This window comes from Paramisgurnus dabryanus, chromosome 24 (assembly GCF_030506205.2).
Source record: "Paramisgurnus dabryanus chromosome 24, PD_genome_1.1, whole genome shotgun sequence".
In the NCBI taxonomy this organism is placed as follows: Eukaryota; Metazoa; Chordata; class Actinopteri; order Cypriniformes; family Cobitidae; genus Paramisgurnus; species Paramisgurnus dabryanus.
This window is the reverse complement of record NC_133360.1, coordinates 6266432-6285920: the sequence shown is the minus strand read 5'-3', so window position 1 is coordinate 6285920 and position 19489 is coordinate 6266432. Positions and strand designations below refer to the sequence as shown.

The following is a 19489-nucleotide window of genomic DNA, read 5'->3' as shown; positions in this document are numbered from 1 at the left end:
CGACAGAAAATTAAAAGTTGCTATTTCCTAGGCAGATATGCAATGGCGTAAACAATGGCGTAATAATAAAGGACGTTGCTGCCTAACATGGCTGCAGGAGGCGCAATGATATTACGCAGCGCACAAAAATAGTCCCATTGGTTACTCTCAGTAGCAGGGGACTATTTTCGTGCACTGCGTAATATCAGAAGAGTCAAGTTTTAAATAGAAGAAATATCAAACACTGGTGATTTTTTTAATGCAATGCTAATGGTCTAATCGGATTCAATGGATTATGCTAAGCTATGCTAAGTGTGGTACCGCCAGACCCGGAGATCGGCTGAATAGATTCCAAAACGGTAAAAATCAAATGTTTAACTCTAGGGGAGCTGGAAAATTAGCCTATTTTCAAAAAAAGTTGAGTGTCCCTTTAAGAATTTGGTTTTTAGCTTTTATATCAACCATATATATGCCTTAAAATGCTTTCTAGGTAGGAAACTCGCAAGGTTTTGGAAAGAGCTATACACTAGTAAAAATAACGGTGCAGGATTTATTTACGATGAGGTAAAAAACTAGCATATATATGAATCAATGAGCAATTTTGTTAAAGTTTCCATAAAGCTGTCCCAAACTTTAGTCAGGTAACCGTTGCCCTATTGATGTAGGTGGCAATGACAATGAAACAGGAATTAAGGGGAATGCTGAGTGTGTCCTAAGATGGCGGGTGATGAGAGGTCATGCCTCATTTACATTTGGCAAGAGGAGAAAGAAGAGAAAGAGCGACAGCAATGGAGTTTAAGTGCCGGGGCCTAGGTCATAATCGACCGAACAAACTAATAAAACAAAAATGTAATCACACACAGACACAGGATGGACAGAAACAACAGGTAGAGAAAGAACACGAGGCAGGACGAAATCTGGGCTGCAAGACAGCAGACTGAGGACACACTGGAAAAGATTAACTGGACGTTCACGTGGGGAAAGAGACGAAAGGGAAACCACACGGGGAGCGTGAGGTGGGGCAGATACTGTTTCCCTGGCCCGACTTGTTTACAAGCATCACGGCTATAAGTAACTTTGACTTCTCGCACAAAGGGGCTTGAAATCCAAGATTAAACTCTCACCATCGCCTTAAAAAAATGCAGCCAAACTGCACCAAAAAATCTTGAATTCGAAATCTGACACTGTGATAACCATGGGAATTTTTAAAATCAAAGTTTTAGAAAATGTTTAATTCAAATTTTTGTGGCCAACATTTGACATTATATTGTTTTTGCAACATGCCACACACTAAAAAATATACTGGGTTATTTGCAACCCAACGTTGGGTCAAAAAGGGACAAACCCAGCTGTTGGGTTAAATTAACCCAGGGTTAAAACAACCCAGCACAGGTTAAACCCAAACAAGTTGGGTTCGTCCATTCGACGCAACAGTGTCTTAAAAATAACCCAGCATTTTCAGAGTGGACTTTTAACGTTATTTTTAACTTTTTTTTACGTTTTTTTTAAAAGGCACCTATTATGCCCACTTTTACAAGATGTAAATTAAGTCTCAGGTGTTCCCAAAATGTGTCTGTGAAGTTTTAGCTCAAAATACCCCACATATTATTTATTATAGCATGTCCAAAATCCCTTTAGTTGGGTGGTAGCCAAAACTAGCTGTTTTCGTGTCTGTACCTTTAAATGCAAATGAGCTTCTTCTCTCTTACCAAAATAGACATTGAGCATGTTTGGTTAAAATATATATAATTCCTATACATATAGTCTGAGACAATTGTATCTCACTTTTGAGATTTGGCAGACAGTGTACAACTCGCTAAGGGAGAAAACTATGGTAATTATGGACTGTCAAACAATGGCTGTGGGCGGGGCATGTCTCACAAGACTGCTTTGGTATAATGAGTATTAAAAAAGAAGGAGTGGGTGAATATTTTAGTTTTTTTGTGTTCACACACTGTCAACAAACATTTATGTCCAAACACCTGTAAAAGTGGATTTTGCATAATATGGGCCCTTTAACTTAAAATAGTCACTGCGATAGGTTCAATATGTATCTATAGCATAAAGAAATAATTTAATATGAATATTTAAAGTTTCACTTTAAGTTTATAACTTCATAAAGGCAAGTCAACGTTTATTTTATTTTTATAAACTAATTATCTTACACTGTAAGAACCTAACAGTTAACTTAACTCAAACCATTTAAGTAAACCAATTGCATTAGACCATTTAAGTTTTAAAACACATAAATTTAAGTCATGTGCAATTATGCACTTATATTTAAATAGTGTGAACTTAAATATAGATGCATAACTGCATATGACTCAATTTGTTTAAGTTCACAGTACTCAAATGTATGTGTTTTAAAACTAATGCAACCGGTTTACTTAAATGGTTTGAATTGAGTTAACTTTTAGGTTTTACAGTGTAGTTCAAGTTAAAAAAAAATAAAAATCCAGGTTCAATACATTTCAAGCCTAATTTTGCTTACCACAGAAAATAACTTTGACTTCTCTTTCAGTTTAAAAACACACAAAAAACTATATACAGCACATTTAAGCTTAACTAGTAGTGAACCTGAAACTTTCGTTAAGCTGATTGGTTAAGAAAACAAAAACAGCAACAAAAAACAGCACCGACATTAAAAAACACCCACCCCCTAAATAGTGCATATTCAAAACAGGTGAAAAAGCAGCCCATGTATCACAACGTCATGCACGACAGTGACCGTACAGTAGTATGATGAAAACAAAAGGACAGGAGACGATCGACCAGGCCCGCTGTTACAGACACTGCGCACAACATGCAACCCCCCAAAGTGCAATACGACAGATTTACAGAATCCACACAATTAAAAGATTTAATTTGGTGAATTCATCACAGCACACACATAAATCACACTGCAGGTGTGTTTTAAAGGCTTTGTAAAAGAAATAAACAATGACACAACATCTTGCGATATGAAGGCAAATGATGAGGTGTGATTTAGACCCAGACTGAATCTCCTCCCATTTGACATTTTGATCAATTGTAGGGAAAATACTTTTAAACATCAAACAAGCAACTTTCTGTGTGTCACATCTGCAGGGGTCATTGCTAAATTTTGAGTTTAGATTCTGTGTGGGCCTTTTAATGGGCAAAGGTGTTTTTTTTTTTGGCCAATTCTCGAAACTTAAAAGAATTCCTGACATAAAGTTTCCTTCCTGAGGCCGACTGTAAGCTTTGGTAGTTTGGTAATAAATAACAGGTGTAACCTCTCACCTTGCGAATTATTCATCATTTAAAACGTCTATTAAAGCCCTGTCTGCTAATCTCCACTTGAATTTTCTTTATTATAATCACAGACTGAATCTGATCAACCAACTGAGAACACTTCAAAGTATAAAGACGCCAAAGTATCAAAGCCAAAGGAAAATATTAGCCGTCTTACATCTTTAGATACATGTAGACGTTTACGTCTCAAGTTATCGATTCATCTGCCTGGCTTTGCTTTGAAATGCAGTTGAATATAACAGAAAGTCATTCTGGGATTTATCTAAGTCCTGACACGCGATCCTATAGTTCAAATCTTGACGTTTGATGTGTGATGGTCTCTCTGCTGTGGTATTCATAAGAATATAATGAAAGGAAAGTCCAATTGAATGGACACGCTCTTCATATACCGAGACCAGGAGCCCGACAGCGGTGTGAAGTAATGAGAAAAAAGATCTCTTTGAGGTTCAGAGTCCAAATCCCATTTCAAGCCCGATGTGGAGAGAAAAAGCAACTCGAGAGGTGGACGAAGTGAAAAGAGAAAAAGGCCAAAGAGCGCCACACTCCTTTCATTTCTTGACTGCGAGGAGGCAGTTACGCCAAAAGCTGGACATTAGCGGCCATTTTGGTGAGACAGAGTCTGTCCAGCCCCAAAATGAAGGGAGGAAGAGAAGCCAAAATAATGCACAGCCTTTACAGTCACCTTGAAGCTGAGATTACACCCTGTTTGATGTCCGAAACCCACAATAATCCGAAGAGACCGTTTGCATGCACACCACAGGGGTTCCTTATATTAACATACAGACCTCTGCTACCGCAATGCAAAGTGGTCTCGGTAGGGTTTCGGGACTGTTTCAGACATGTAAATAAGAACATGGGCGCCTTTGTGGAACATTCACAACCCCTGTTTATGCCGCTCAATAAAGGTCAGGAGATGACACGCATTTATTAATTTGGATGTGCCTCCACGTCTACCAGTAAACCAGGGTGTGATCTAGCTTAGATTTCCATTTTTACACCAAAAAGCACGATAACACATGCAAGGACATGCAAGATATCCCAAGTGATAACAGTGAGGACACTTACATGCATCTACATGCGCATACTCTGATAAATTCATCGCATAGCACGTAGCGTATAGGATACGGTACAGTTCAGTCTTCCAGCATCTCTGATGAGTCTGTTTCCTAAGAGTAATTACTGTCATTTGCTCTCGTTTCCTAGAAGGAATCTGAATTTTTTCTTTGACATAGCATTAAATCGAAAGGCTAAGAGCTTTATCAACAATGAAAGATTAGCGACCTCACTGAAACAAGACGAATTATTAATTTGCCATAAAATAAGTGCGATAAGCTGCGAAACAAAGAGGGATTTTAGCATACGGAAGCAATGAACTTATCATTGTTGAAAAGATAACTAAAAGGGGGGATAATTAGTTGAAAACTACTAAGAAATTAAAAAAGGCCATTTTTAAAACCTAAAGTGTCATTTTAGCACCTCTAGTGGCACCTGACAGAATTGCAAGTCTGTCTATAAAAATTAGTCAAAATTGTTTAAACAAATATCTGTTAGGTGCACAAATGTTAAAAAACATTTATAGCGAAACACCTACACTGTAAAAATTCCTTGTTGCACTTATATTTTTAAGTTTAATCAATTTGAAATTACAACTCATTTAAACTTTCTTGATTAGTGAGGAGTAAAAATAAAGTTAAAATAACTTTAATAGCTAATTAATCTTTATTTTTAAAATATATAGCAACTCCTCGCTAGTCAAATTTAAAGTTTAAACGTACAAATTTAAGTGCGACATATTTTTTTACAATGTAACGTTCGAAATCTACTTACTGTACATCTACAGGAATCCAAAAAGACATTTTCCGCTGATACTGTAACATTAGTTACAGCAGACAACAGCAAAAGCATATCAGGATAAAAGGGTCATATATGACACAGTAGGAACAGCTGGATATGAAAAATTAAGCTCTGTCAATAAATGCCAGACCCTGAGAGACGGCGCGGCAGTGAAGCACTTTATTATTTATACCCCCAAATCATGCTGGGGGCCGTGACGCCTGCAAGTGGTGTCGTCTCCTCTTTCCGAAAACACCATGTCTGTGAAACTAAATAATTCAGAGAGCCATTTTTTCTGAGACATTATAAGATAGCTGGCACTGTGTTAAGATCACACCTAACATAATAGAGATGATGGTGTTGTGATTTGTCATTACGACCGTCCATCTGAAACGCCTGTAATGTCCGTGAGGGCGGACGCAGGGATTGATATTTGCAGGGTGGGCCATTTGTACGACAGGACAAACTTGTTAGATCTAATGTGATCTTTCAACATCATTCAAAAAATCCAATTAATGAACCGCAGCTGCCATAAAAAAATATTACTGGTGTTGTAACCAAGATATTGGTATTCTTAGTATTTTCGTCTTGTTTTCAGTACAAATATCAAAAAATTCTTAAATCAAGATGACCTAAGAAAATAAGTCTAGTTTTTAGAAAAAAATATACAATTTAAGTGAATTTGGTCTTAAAACAAGCAAAACAAATTAAATAATCTGCCAATGGGGTAAGAAAATAATCTAGAAGTTTTTTCTTAACCCTTTCCCCGCCATTGAGGAGTTAACTCGTCAATTTAGAGAATACGCTTCCCTGCCAATGACGAAATTTACCGGCAATCCTTATTTCCGCTATTATCAACCAGGTGGCGCTCTTACCAAACTAATAAAACCCGGAAGTTTCCCTTAGGGCAAACAGTTCAAACTCTGTGTATGTTTTGATCATCGCTCTGAATCTGATTTCTATCAAAAGTCCTTAACAAAAACGCACTTATCTCAACTTTTTGCTCAAAATTTTTTATTTTTGAAAAAACTTACCCATATTGATTTTCAAGAAAAAAAATCTTAGTATTTTGGTCTTGTTTTCAGTAAAAATATCTAAAAATTCATATATTAAGATGCTTTTTCTTGATGAGCAAAATGACCCAAGAAAATAAGTCTAGTTTTAAGACCAAAAATATCAAATTCAAGTGAGTTTGTGCATAAAACACGCAAAAAAATCTGCCAAAGGGGTGAAAATTTTTCGTAAACAATACATTTAAGAAAAATTAAAGAAAAATTTGCTTACCCCATTGGCAGATTTTATTTGCTTGTTTTATGCACAAAATCACTTAAATTTGATATTTTTGGTCTAAATAAAATGACAAAAAATAATGGTAGGATGAAACAGTTTTTTTTCATTGAAAGCAGAGAGCTTGTTCTTTTATTTGAAATATTTTATGTTTTTTATTTTTAAAGAAGAACATTTTCTGGAAGCATTAAACTTTGTGAAAATCATAAAAATGCTTGCGCTGGCTGGCAACTTGTTTAAAATACTGGCGGGAAAAGAGTTAAACACTTAATTCAAGAAAAATTCAAAACCCCATGTTTTTTTTTCTAAAAACTAGATTATTTAGGTAATTTTGTTCATGAAGAAAATGCATCTTGATTTAATAATGTTTTGATATTTGTACATATCAAGACAAAAATACTAAGTCAGAAAGTAATTTTGCAGTGCAGAAACAAACAGCGGATTAGGAGTAAGGTGAAAATTTAGAATTGGGCACAGTTCAGCATGAGTACACTGCAATAATCTCCAATTATGCTTGTTTTTCTTCAGTAGAAATAGCTCAACTTTCTAAAACAAGTACAAAATACTTGAGAATCAACACTGCACAAAATATAAAAAATTGCTTACAAATACCTCAAATTATGTTTTTCTTACCATATCTGCAAATAGTTCTTGTTGAAATAATTAATCCTGAACTAAATTTATATATTTTAACTTTCTAATTTCTTACACAATGTTGATTCTAAATAAGCTGATTTTGCTTATATACTTGAAGTGGTAAACACGACAACAGCATGGATTAAAATAATGATTTTTGCAGTGTACTGACTAATTCCCAAAAGCGTAGGTTAAATAAAAAATTGTTATTGAAGAAATGTTACTAAATGGCCTGCATGCAATATCAAGAAACCGATAGGCCTAATGTAATAGAAATCACCAGACTGCTATGCAATAGGCATGCAATTAATTTGGCATCCTCTCTGTAGCATTAGCAGAGGATAAACATCGAAAGGCTCAAAAACATTTTGTTTTGGCCCAATTTGTGTATTTTTATATTGCACATCACGGCTTCAGACGTGAAGGACCGCAGGAATGACAAATCCCGGTTTGATTGAGCTGAGGAACTACAAAAGAGCGAGACAAAGAAAATCTACTGCAAAATAAGCCTTGGCTCTGTCTGGGGAGGGAGGGAGGGGTGTCTGAAATACAGAGATCATTACATCCGCTATTGATTCATGTATCTGCAACCATAACAGTTTTCGTTTGCTGGAAAGCCTTTGTATTCAGAAGATGGTGGAAAACTGTCTGCATATCCACACAAACTGGTATTTAGAAGGCAGAAACATCGGACAACAATGCACAGAAACGCAAACCACATCTGACAAACCAACGGGTTGAAAAAAGAAACCGAGGGTGCACAAAACACAAACACCACGACAGAAAATAAACGAGTCGCCAACAAAGGCTTAATTCGGGAAAAGTTGCCGTTTGGACTGAACAAAGGGAGAAAACAAATTAGAAAACACAAGAATGCAACAAGGAAGCATACAACAGTCGTTTAAAGGCATGCAAGCGCAGTTACATTCATCATGCAACAGGCCGTGGTGCTTTAATCAAACGCTAGCGTTTCATAACATCATGTGCACATAAGCAATCATTTCATTTCTTTGGGCAAAAGCAACACGGAAGGATGCAAACGAGAAAAGGCCCCACAATGCAAACTCAAACGTAAAATAAAAGCGAACCCGAATTAGCGGGTTATTGCAATTAAATAAACTCTTTCCACAGAATTAAATCTTATTTAGCAGGTTTAATTTAAACTCCGAATTGCCAATGAGCCTTCCAATAGATCAATAGAAATTAAGCTTTTAAAAGCATGTTGATTTTCGCTGTTACTGTGGGTTAAAAAAAGTGAAAAAGAAAAAAAACACACCAACCTTCTCGAAGCTCTGAGGGATGTAAAGGGATTTGATGCAGAATACAATGACATGAGGAAAAGAGAAAAATAGGGGAAGCACAAAGAGAGTAAAAAATGCCACCTCAAAACTTTTTAGCTGCTGCATTTGAGTCGACTTTTAATGGCCTGATTCTGCGTGACGTGCGTTTGTCTGCGTTCACCCAAACACACTTGATTTAGCCCAGTCAAAGTTTTAACAGAGTAAAATCACAAGGTCTTTAGCCACGTAAAAAGACTTTCCACTGTGGCTTTAATTACACCAACAAAACAAACAGACAAAAAAGCAAATCAATACAAATACGAAACAATCAAACGAACCGCACGGATAAAAACAACATCGTTTGCATTTAAAATTAGCAGCTACAATTAAGACAGCCTAATTTGCACGATTCGCTTTAACAATGCGGTCTCGTTCAGGTTGTGGTTTGTGCCGCCAAATGGTTTCCTTCATTGTAGCTGCTAATTTCAAGTGCGGTTAATTCTAGAAAAGAAAACATTCGATTGTACCCAATAATTAAGCTTTGGACGCTAAATTGTATACTCTCTTATTGCAGTATGTCTGTAATCGGTGTAAAATTAGCAAACCTGTACTGAATCAATTACTGCTACAATCATTCCAATGAATTAAAGTCTGCTAATTAAATATAGATCAATAAAACACAGATTGGAAATTATGAAACATCTGATACTGTTTAAGGAACTGTAATATAATACATAACAGTGTACCTATTAATGACCTCATCCAATCAGATTAAAATCCTGTTAGTTCTCAAAGCAAACCTTATATTATATCTCCCACGTATGCATCTTTGACGCTACATCCCTCACGAGCGAACAATATTACGTTTAATAATAATAAAGAGCCGTCCCCGACCTATTTTAGTACGTGGTCTGTGAATAATTTATCCAGAACAAAGTTATTTGGTACACAGCGGGTAAAACCCATCCTGCATGCTGTCTTTTTTAATATGCATTAAATTAATAATACATGCGCCTCGATTTATTAAAGTCATCAACCTAGATTTTGAACTTAGGTTATTCTAAAACAGTATCAGATGTTTCATTATAATTTCAATTGATTTAGTACACTGCAAAAAAGTAGTATTTTTGTCTTGTTTTCAGTAAAAATATCTAAAAATATTAAATTAAGATGTATAAACGACCCAAGAAATTAAGTCTACTTTTTAGACCAAATATATCACTTTTAAGTGATTTTGTGCATAAAACAAGCCAAAAAACATAAAAAAAATATCTGCCAATGGGGTAAGCAAATTTTTCTTGAATTTTGTGTTTAAGAAAAATGTTCAAGATGTTTTTGCTTACCCCATTGGCAGAATTTTAAGCTTGTTTTATGCCCAAAATCACTTAAATTTGATATTTTTGTCTAAAAACTGGACGTATTTTCTTGGGTCATTTTGCTCCTTAAGAAAAAGCATCTTAATTTAAGAATTTTTAGATATTTTTACTGAAAACAAGACAAAAATGCTAATTTTTTTTTTTGGAAAATATTTTTTTGCAGTGTATTGATGCCCGATAAACATTTGCATAAATCATTTACAAGTACCGGATGTGCATCATGCATATTCTGTAAAATCTCGAAATTTACCTTTTTACCTTCGTGGTGATTTTAGCATTTTGATTTAGTGTGCTTAGCCACCCAATCAAAATCAAGACTTACCTTCATCCTCTTCTGCCTGCAAATTTTGACAAAAAACCTGTGCGACCGTTATTATCAACCGGTCGTGAAAACACTGATACCCATAAAATCGTAACTTTATAAACAGTAGTAATTTGTTATTGACATATATACGTGCACTGTAAATTACAGCATCTGTTATGTCACCAGGTGTTGGTTAAACCAAAACTGTTTAAGAAGATCTGATTGGTTGATGTTTCGACGGGCTCCAGGGCCGGGTTGCTCCCTACCTCTCACATACAGGTTGGCAGGGGAAGAGTATCGGACGCCTTCTACGTTAGACGCCACGCATTCGTATTTTCCTTGGTCTGTTTCTTCTGTGTTTTCTATCTGGAGGGCACCTGGGAGAGTAAACAAAAATACACCCCAATAATAGGGATGAAAGAGAAAAAGAGAGAGAGAGAGAGAGAGAGACGACAAACAGTTAGAGATTAGACTGTCTCTTTACTAGCACAGTTTCCTTATAATTTGCTCAAAGGCTTATTCTGTTTAAAAAAAGCCGACTTCGCCTGTCAACGCTAATGCACTGTGCAGTCTGTACGGCTCTGTACTCGGGGCGAACAAATTAGATGCCGAAACATGTGATCTAAATGTGTCCGAACGCGTTTCGTCAAACGCAGAACCTGAAGAACTAACAGCGACTTTCTGGTGTCTGCTAGATCTCAACAAATCGCTGCACCGAGTGTTGAGTTGAGTGTTAAAAGTGTGAAGGGCCGTTCCTCTATCCCAACAGATTTGGACGGGGCACCTAACATCCATTAGTTCATATCCAAATGTGCTACGAAACCCAACACTGAAATCCCACAGCATGAATTATTTTAATGGCTGCCCCCGGGTGCTGAGAGCAATACAGAATAAACAGCGGATTGGCTATAGGCTACACATGATGAACACTTGATATGCCTACTAAATCACGGCCGAGACCAATGCATTGCGAGCCAAAATGCACGTAGATTGCATAAAAGATGCTACATGTGATTCTTGCAGAAGACAAACAGACAAGTGGTCAAAAGTTCAGTCATCTATCCTTATATTTTAGAATAAAAGTAAACTTGTATCTATGGAATAATTTAATAAAATTCTTTCTAAAGTGCTTTTGTTGCAAAGCAGATATACGGGAAACATTATTATAGAAAAATATCGGTAGTGTTATCAGTAATAAAAGCATTAAAGGGGTCATTTGACGTAGCTAAAAAGAACATTGTTTGGTGTAATGCATTGTGTTTACACCGTTTAAAAAGCAAATTTTTTCCCCACATTTTTTTCCTCTATGCCCCGCCTTTCGATTTGTACAAAGCTCATCGTTCTGAAAAGCATGATGTGCTCCGATTAGCCTGCTATCCGGTGCATTCTGATTGGCCAAATATCTCAAGCGTGGGACACAACATTTGTAATATCTGCTCTGCAGTCGCTATCGCGACATACGGCAAACATTTTGCGCAGCGTGCGATGAACTCCATCAGGCATATCTTCGAAAAACAATCACATCTTTAAACGACGTAAGCTTACTCGGGTATGGATCATAAAGTGTAGTGTGTACGGTTGGGTCTGTCCAATTACGAATAATGTAAGTGCGCCATTGTTGGCATTTCCTCTTTACTTATTCTAAATCTTTAATTACATTTTTTACAATTAAAAAAAATTCTGGTTTGTATTGTTAACAAATAAGTTTTTGTAAAATGTATATTTTGTCTACAAAACGAATTTCAAACATTCAAGCAAATGTTCTTTGGCTATCCACTGCGTTGTGATTGGCCAAATGTATCAAGCGTGTGACACAATATTTGTAATATCTGCTCTGCAGTCGTTCTCGTGACGTACGCCAAACGATTTGCGCAGTGTACGATGAACTCCATCTCCATCAGATATATCTTCGAAAAACAATCACATCTTTAAACGACGTAAGCGTAGCCGGGTACGGATTATTAAGTGTAGTGTGTACGGTTGGGTCAGTCCAGTTACGAATAATGTCAGTGTGCTTTTTTGGCATTTCCTCTTTACTTATTCCAAGTCTTTAATTAAATTTTTCTTACAATTACAGCTAATAATTTTTTTACAATTAAAAAAATTCTGGTTTGTATTGTAAACAAATACGTTTTTGTAAAATTTATATTTTGTCTACAAAACGAATTTCAAACATTCAAGCACACGTTCCTTGGCTATCCACTGTGTTGTGATTGGCCAAATATCTCAAGTGTGTGACACAATATTTGTAATATCTGCTTTGCAGTCGCTCTCGTGACGTACACCAAACTATTCGCACAGCGTGTGATGAACTCCATCTCCACCAGACATATCTTCGAAAACAATCACATCTTTAAACGACGTAAGCGTAGTCGGGTACGGATTACAAAGTGTAGTGTGTACGGTTGGGTCAGTCCAGTTACGAATAATGTAAGTGCAACATTATCTGCATTTCCTCTTTACTTATTCCAAGTCTTTAATTAAATTTTTCTAACAATTACAGCTAATAATTTTTTTACAATAAAAAAAAATTCTGGTTTGGATTGTAAACAAATACGTTTTTGTAAAATTTATATTTTGTCTACAAAACGAATTTCAAACATTCAAGCACACGTTCCTTGGCTATCCAATGTGTTGTGATTGGCCAAATATCTCAAGTGTGTGACACAATATTTGTAATATCTGCTTTGCAGTCGCTCTCGTGACGTACACCAAACGATTCGCGCAGCGTGCGATGAACTCCATCTCAGTCAGGCATATCTTCGAAAACAATCGCATCTATAAACGACGTAAGCATAGTTGGATACGGATCGTAAAGTGTAGTGTGTACGGTTGGGTCAGTCCAGTTTCGAATATTCTGAGTGCGCCATTGTTGGCATTTCCTCTTTACTTATTCCAAGTCTTTAATTAAATTTAAAATCTGCTCTGCAATTGCTCTCGTGACGTACGCCAAACGATTTGCGCAGCTCGGGTTCGGATCATAAAGTGTAGTGTGAATGGTTGGGTCAGTCCGGTTACAAATAATTTGAGTGTGCCATTATTGGCATTTCCTCTTTACTAAGTCTTTAAAAACGTTTTACATTTACAGTTAACAATTATTTTACTTTTTTTTGTAAACAAATACGTTTTGGTAAAATGTATATTTTGTCTTCACATTCAAGCAAAGCCCTCAGACCAAAACAGTTCACTTGAGTGATCTTACATTTTTGATCGACTAGACTATCCCTCACCCCAATTCCTATTCTGTACTATTGTTTACATTGATAAATCAACACAGTCCTCACTTTTGTTTCTACCAAATGTAGAAGTGAACCTGCGGTGTGGGCAAAGGTTCTGGTTTACATTCTGTGCGTCGATGACTCACATCTGCCTGCGATGGATCGACAGCATGATGGGATCAGGGAGTTTAGGGGCGGGGCAGTGGGAGACAAAAACGGAAGGTGGTTTCAAAAACGGCTTGGCTGTGTGGGAGAGAGTACACGGATCGTTTGATGTGCACATTAGCACGGCGGGCGGCCGGGCGACGGCAGGTGGGCCTGGAGAGCTTTCTGAAGTCTCCTCAGGTACGCGACCGAAGGGAACCGCTCTCGCTGTGCTACGTGCCGCCGACTGAAAACCTGGTGGAAATCTCAATTCTGAGGCCTGCATCTGCAAAGAACAGCCGCATGTTTTTCTGTTATTGAAGCGGGAGCTGATAAATAAACCATGGCCCAGCGGTGTGCCACGCTCTCGGGGAGCACAGAATTCTTCTGCTCGCCTTCACTGAGGTTATAACTCTTTTCTATGAACACGGAGGTCCTACAGGAACCATCTCCGCCGTCAGCTGATGACTGAGTGACATTGCATAGATTGCTATAGAGGAAAGTTGGAACATACAAGATCCAAATTCATATACAAACTAAATCCCAGCGGCCCGAAGCAAGCAAATAATCTCAGTGCTTCTTCCTGCTCGAATCTGACTATTTTAGGTTCTCCTGCTTGCTATTCCGTCGATTCTCGATTCCCCACTGACTTCATTACAAACCTACGGTTATCTCTGGGATGGGAAAACCTCACTTTGAAACTATGATCTGCGGAGGGGAAGATTTTCCAATTTCAAAACGTAACATTATGATTGTCCTGCTTGTTGGAGACGATAAAGTCAATGCAATGCTAATTAAAGCTTCTTCAAACTGATCGTCTTAGTGGGTGTCTAGGATTCAGCAAATGACTTTGCTGTTGAAATGATTTGTTTGTCATATCACAATGGTTACCTCTCTCTCTTCCTCATTATAATTCTGCTGTTTGTACCGCTGACTCCCTGGACAAGCGAAAAATGGGATATTTAACAGCAAAGGCCCACGAGTACGTTTAACGTGCTGGAAACCAAACAGCATTTCTTTTGATGTCTCCTCAAAACATCCTTTTGCTTGGCTGGAAAATGTTGTTTTCTATTATTATCTTTTATGTACAATTACATTTTGAGCTTTCATTATCCGTCCAGCCCGTGGCATTTTTCCGAGCTTGTAGCTGTACTCAAACGTTAGCGGTGTGGCGAATGACAAACACTGCGTTATCTGGCTTCCACCAAGCGTCGAGCTCAAAGAGTCGCGCAGTCGTGTTTATGATAAAAGGCGAGTTTTATTTTAGTAGATAAAATGTCATTTGTTGAATATCTATTCCTCTTTTTTTCAAAAGACACAGTTATCATATTAGCACAACAACAGCCAAAATTTTCCAACTACGCTTTGCCCGTCTCTAAACTCATCACAGATTGTAAAACGCACAAGTGAATAACAACTCTCCCTTAAGTGCTTTTGTCACAAACAGCTGGAGCTAACGTTTGGTCGTGACTGATGGACATGTGGTAACCGCTGACCTGTGACCAGTTCGGGTTCAGAGATGGCCTCAGGAGATGAGGCCTTGTCATCTCCCGTCACCCATCTGATCTCAGATCAGGAAGAAAACAGGCTGGGCTGTCTGTTTAGTAAAGGCCGTGTCAGAAGGCGGCTCTGATGGGGCGTGGAGCGTGGCAGGCAGGTGCGGAGCCAAGTGACCCGGCGAGCCGTGACCAATGCTACGATGCAGCTGTCTATTAGAGATGCCCACAAACATGGGAAGACCACGTGTGTGTGTGTGTGCGCACTTGATGGCTCTTGCCACGCTTGATTAATCTCGATAACAGCTCTTGGCCAAAAGCAACTAGCCATCTTTAACACACACATTCGTGTATTCCCGAAACTACAGTCCCAATTGTGTAATTCAATTAGTGGGTGACATCGGGGCGTGATTGATTTGTTTGTGGGATCGACCGTGTGGTTGTATTTTTCTCGCATGGGCAGGACTGATTAGGAGGACGAGCCTCTGTACTTCTTTTGGTTTATCGTTTTACTCTTTCCCGCACAACCTTTTCACTCTTCGCTATAACTGGCTTTATAACAAGCACATGAGACACCAAGACCCTGACTGATCACCTATGAATATATATATACACACACACATTTTGGTGTATGTGGTTTACGGGGTCACTTCCATAGACGCAATGCATTTTATACTGTACAAACTGTTATATTCTATTCCCCTTACCTACCCCAGTCCCTAACCCCAATGTCACAAAAACCTGTTGCCAGTCTTTAATCTATGATAAACTACCATTTAGTATGTTTTTTTTTTGCTTTTCTGTTTATGGGGACACTCTCTGTGTCCCTGTAAACCACATTTGTAGCATAATAAACATGTAATTATACACTATTCATGTCCTCGTAAACCACATAGACCAACCCACACAAACAAACAAACAAACAAACGTATGGAGACAATCAAAAACAGACAGACAGATAAACAAATACAATCATACACTCTCACAAACACAATCACACACACACACAAACGTATGAAGACAATCACAAAGACAGACAGACAGATAAACAAAGACAATCATACACTCGCAAACACAATCAGACACACACACAAACATATGGAGACAATCAAAAACAGACAGACAGATAAACAAAGACAATCACACACTCACAAACACAATCAGACACACACACCTGACACACACAAACGTATGGAGACAACCACAAAGACATACAGACAAACACAGACAATCATTCACTCGCAAACACAATCAGACACACACACACACAAACATATGGAGACAATCACAAAGACAGACAGACAGACAGACAGATACACAAAGACAATCATTCACTCGCAACCACAATCACACACACACACACACACACACACACACACACACACACACACACACACAAACGTATGGAGACAATCACAAAGACAGACAAACAGACAGACAGATACACAAAGACAATCATACACTCTCGCAAACACAATCACACACACCCAAACGTATGGAGACAATCACAAAGACAGACATACAAACAAAGACAATCATACACTCGCAAACACAATCAGACACAAACAAACACAATCAGACACACACACAAACGTATGGAGACAATCAAAAACAGACAGACAGATAAACAAAGACAATCATACACTCTCGCAAACACAATCACACACACCCAAACGTATGGAGACAATCACAAAGACAGACAGACAGACAGATAAACAAAGACAATCATACACTCGCAAACACAATCAGACACACACACACAAATGTATGGAGACAATCACAAAGACAGACAGACAGACAGACAGACAAAGACAATCATACACCCGCAAACAAAATCAGACACAAACAAACACAATCAGACACACATACAAACGTATGGAGACAATCACAAAGACAGACAGACAGATAAACAAAGACAATCACACACTCGCAAACACAATCAGACACAAACAAACACAATCAGACACACACAAAAACATATGGAGACAATCAAAAACAGACAGACAGATAAACAAAGACAATCACACACTCGCAAACACAATCAGACACACACACCTGACACACACAAACGTATGAAGACAATCACAAAGACAGACAGACAGACAGACATATAAACAAAGACAATCACACACTCGCAAACACAATCAGACACACACACCTGACAACCACAAACGTATGGAGACAATCAAAAAACAGACAGACATATAAACAAAGACAATCACACACTCGCAAACACAATCAGACACACACACCTGACACACACAAACGTATGGAGACAATCAAAAAACAGACAGACAGATAAACAAAGACAATCACACACTCGCAAACACAATCAGACACACACACCTGACACACACAAACGTATGAAGACAATCACAAAGACAGACAGACAGATAAACAAATACAATCATACACTCGCAAACACAATCAGACACACACCTGACACACAAATGTATGAAAACAACCACAAAGACAGACAGACAACCACAAAGACAATCATACACTCGCAAACACAATCAGACACACACACACACACACACACACACACACACACACACACACACACACACACACACACACAACCATATGGAGACAATCACAAAGACAGACAGACAGACAGATACACAAAGACAATCATACACTCGCAAACACAATCAGACACAAACAAACACAATCAGACACACACACGAACAAACATATGAAGACAATCAAAAACAGACAGACAGATAAACAAAGACAATCATACACATTTGCAAACACAATCAGACACAAACACCTGACTCACACAAACTTATGGAGACAATCACAAAGACAGACAGACAGACAGACAGACACACAAAGACAATCATACACTCGCAAACACAGTCAGAAATAAACAAACAAACACATAATTACCAGGTACACACACACACAATCAGTCAAACAAACACAATCAGTCACACAAACACAATCACACAGACACACAAACAAACAAACAAACACAATCAGTCACACACAATCACATACACAAGGTTTCAATCACAAATGTATGGACACAAAAACAAACAGGTATAAATACAATCAGACAACAACACAATCAGACAGACGAACGCACACATGCATACAGAGTAGCATACACACTGATACCAGTACACACAGATATGCATAGATCTGCGAACTGATCAACAGAGCTGCAGACTAGTCTTGGTTTAGGTGCCTAATGCATCCAGTTTGTTAATTGCACAGTGCAGTAGCTCCTCAGGATGGGACTGGAGGAAGAAAGGCCCAGCACATTTACCCCAAACTAACTTTAAATGTGTAGAGGCTGCCCTGGGCAAACGATATGCTTTGGATCACTAATCCCATTATGCAAATGTAGACTTTATAAGTCACATTCAGTTTTGCGTGCAGCAAAATGATTAATGCGCTGCATTTCTGCATTATAAATATCCATGTTGGTGGGCGTTCAAAGAAAAGCAACACTGCCCTGTCTGCTGCATGGTCAAATTTCACACTTTAAACATTAGAAAGGCTTTGCCGAATTATCGCAACATTGCAATTCTCTCTCGCTACAATATATTGAACTGATGCTTTGAATCATTGCATTGGCAGCTTTAACTGCTCATTTATTATATTTTATGTTAATATGTAGAAACATCTTTGGCCTTTCGCAGATACACATCATTAAACTTGACACAAACTCTATATATTTAAATACTGTAACACAAAGGGCTCTATTTTAACGATCTGAAACGCAAGTGCGAAGCGCAACGCGCAAGTGAGTTTGTGGGCGGATCTTGGGCGCTGTTGCTATTTTCCCGGCGTGAGAAATAACTCTTGCGCCGGGCGCAAATCAATAAGGGGTTGGTCTAAACTAGGTTCATTATTCATAGGTGTGGTTTGGGCGTAACGTCAAATAAACCAATCAGAACGCTAGCCAACATTCCCTTTAAACGCAAGGGCGCAAGTTCCATGGCGGGTTGCTATTATTATGACGGATTTACCAGGCGCACGCCAGGAGCGGTTCACAGCCGAGGAGACCGACGTCCTTGTACGGGGGAATCCCACGCTTGCCAGCATAAATCGGGCACGCCGTGTAACGGGAGGTGGATCTGCCTCAGGACTTGACGCCAGCAGAGGACATCGCTGCGTCCACCCTCACCGCTGAAAGGGTTTGGGGGGCTTTGAAATCGGACCCAAGAAACGCAAGCAAGGTCCAACCCCAAAGTACTCTTACAAATCAAGTTCATATACATTAAGGTTTCTTATGAAAACATTTTAACTATTATTTACATAAAATAAACGTAATACAGCCACAGCCACACAACAAAGTTATGAAAATATTTTAATCGTTATTTGCATGAGAATAAATAAAAACTATCACCACAATGCTCACCACTATGATTCCCCTTATCTCGTGTATTAATATTTTTAAGTGTAACAATTTATGATTTGCAAAAATAACTGTTGCATCTGTGTAGATTAGATAAGCAAAGTGTATGCGCGTTGTTCACGCTATACATTATGGTCAAGCATGCGCCCTTAAAATAGCATAATGAACCACGCGCAACGCGCCACTGACTTTAGACTAGTTTTTTTTGGTTAGTAGCGCAATTGTTTTTTGAAACTGCAAAATAGCGTAAGAGATGGTTTGCGCCGCAACACGCCTCCTTTTTGCGCTGAA

At 38.2% G+C, this 19489-nt stretch overlaps 1 protein-coding gene across 12 annotated transcripts in view; it reads right to left on the bottom strand.

The window, feature by feature from the left end:
- ptprsa (protein tyrosine phosphatase receptor type Sa) overlaps positions 1–19489 on the bottom strand; it is a 233349-nt gene that overhangs the window by 70387 nt on the left and 143473 nt on the right. For 6 of the 12 annotated variants that reach the window (XM_065244402.1, XM_073813439.1, XM_073813437.1 and 3 more), the window contains 2 exons: positions 10235–10345; positions 8289–8300 (listed from right to left, as the gene is read on the bottom strand). In XM_065244402.1, coding sequence (XP_065100474.1) covers positions 8289–8300; positions 10235–10345 — 123 coding nt within the window. The remainder of the gene's footprint in view (positions 1–8288; positions 8301–10234; positions 10346–19489) is intronic. The other 6 variants (XM_073813436.1, XM_073813443.1, XM_073813438.1 and 3 more) reach the window with 1 other exon arrangement.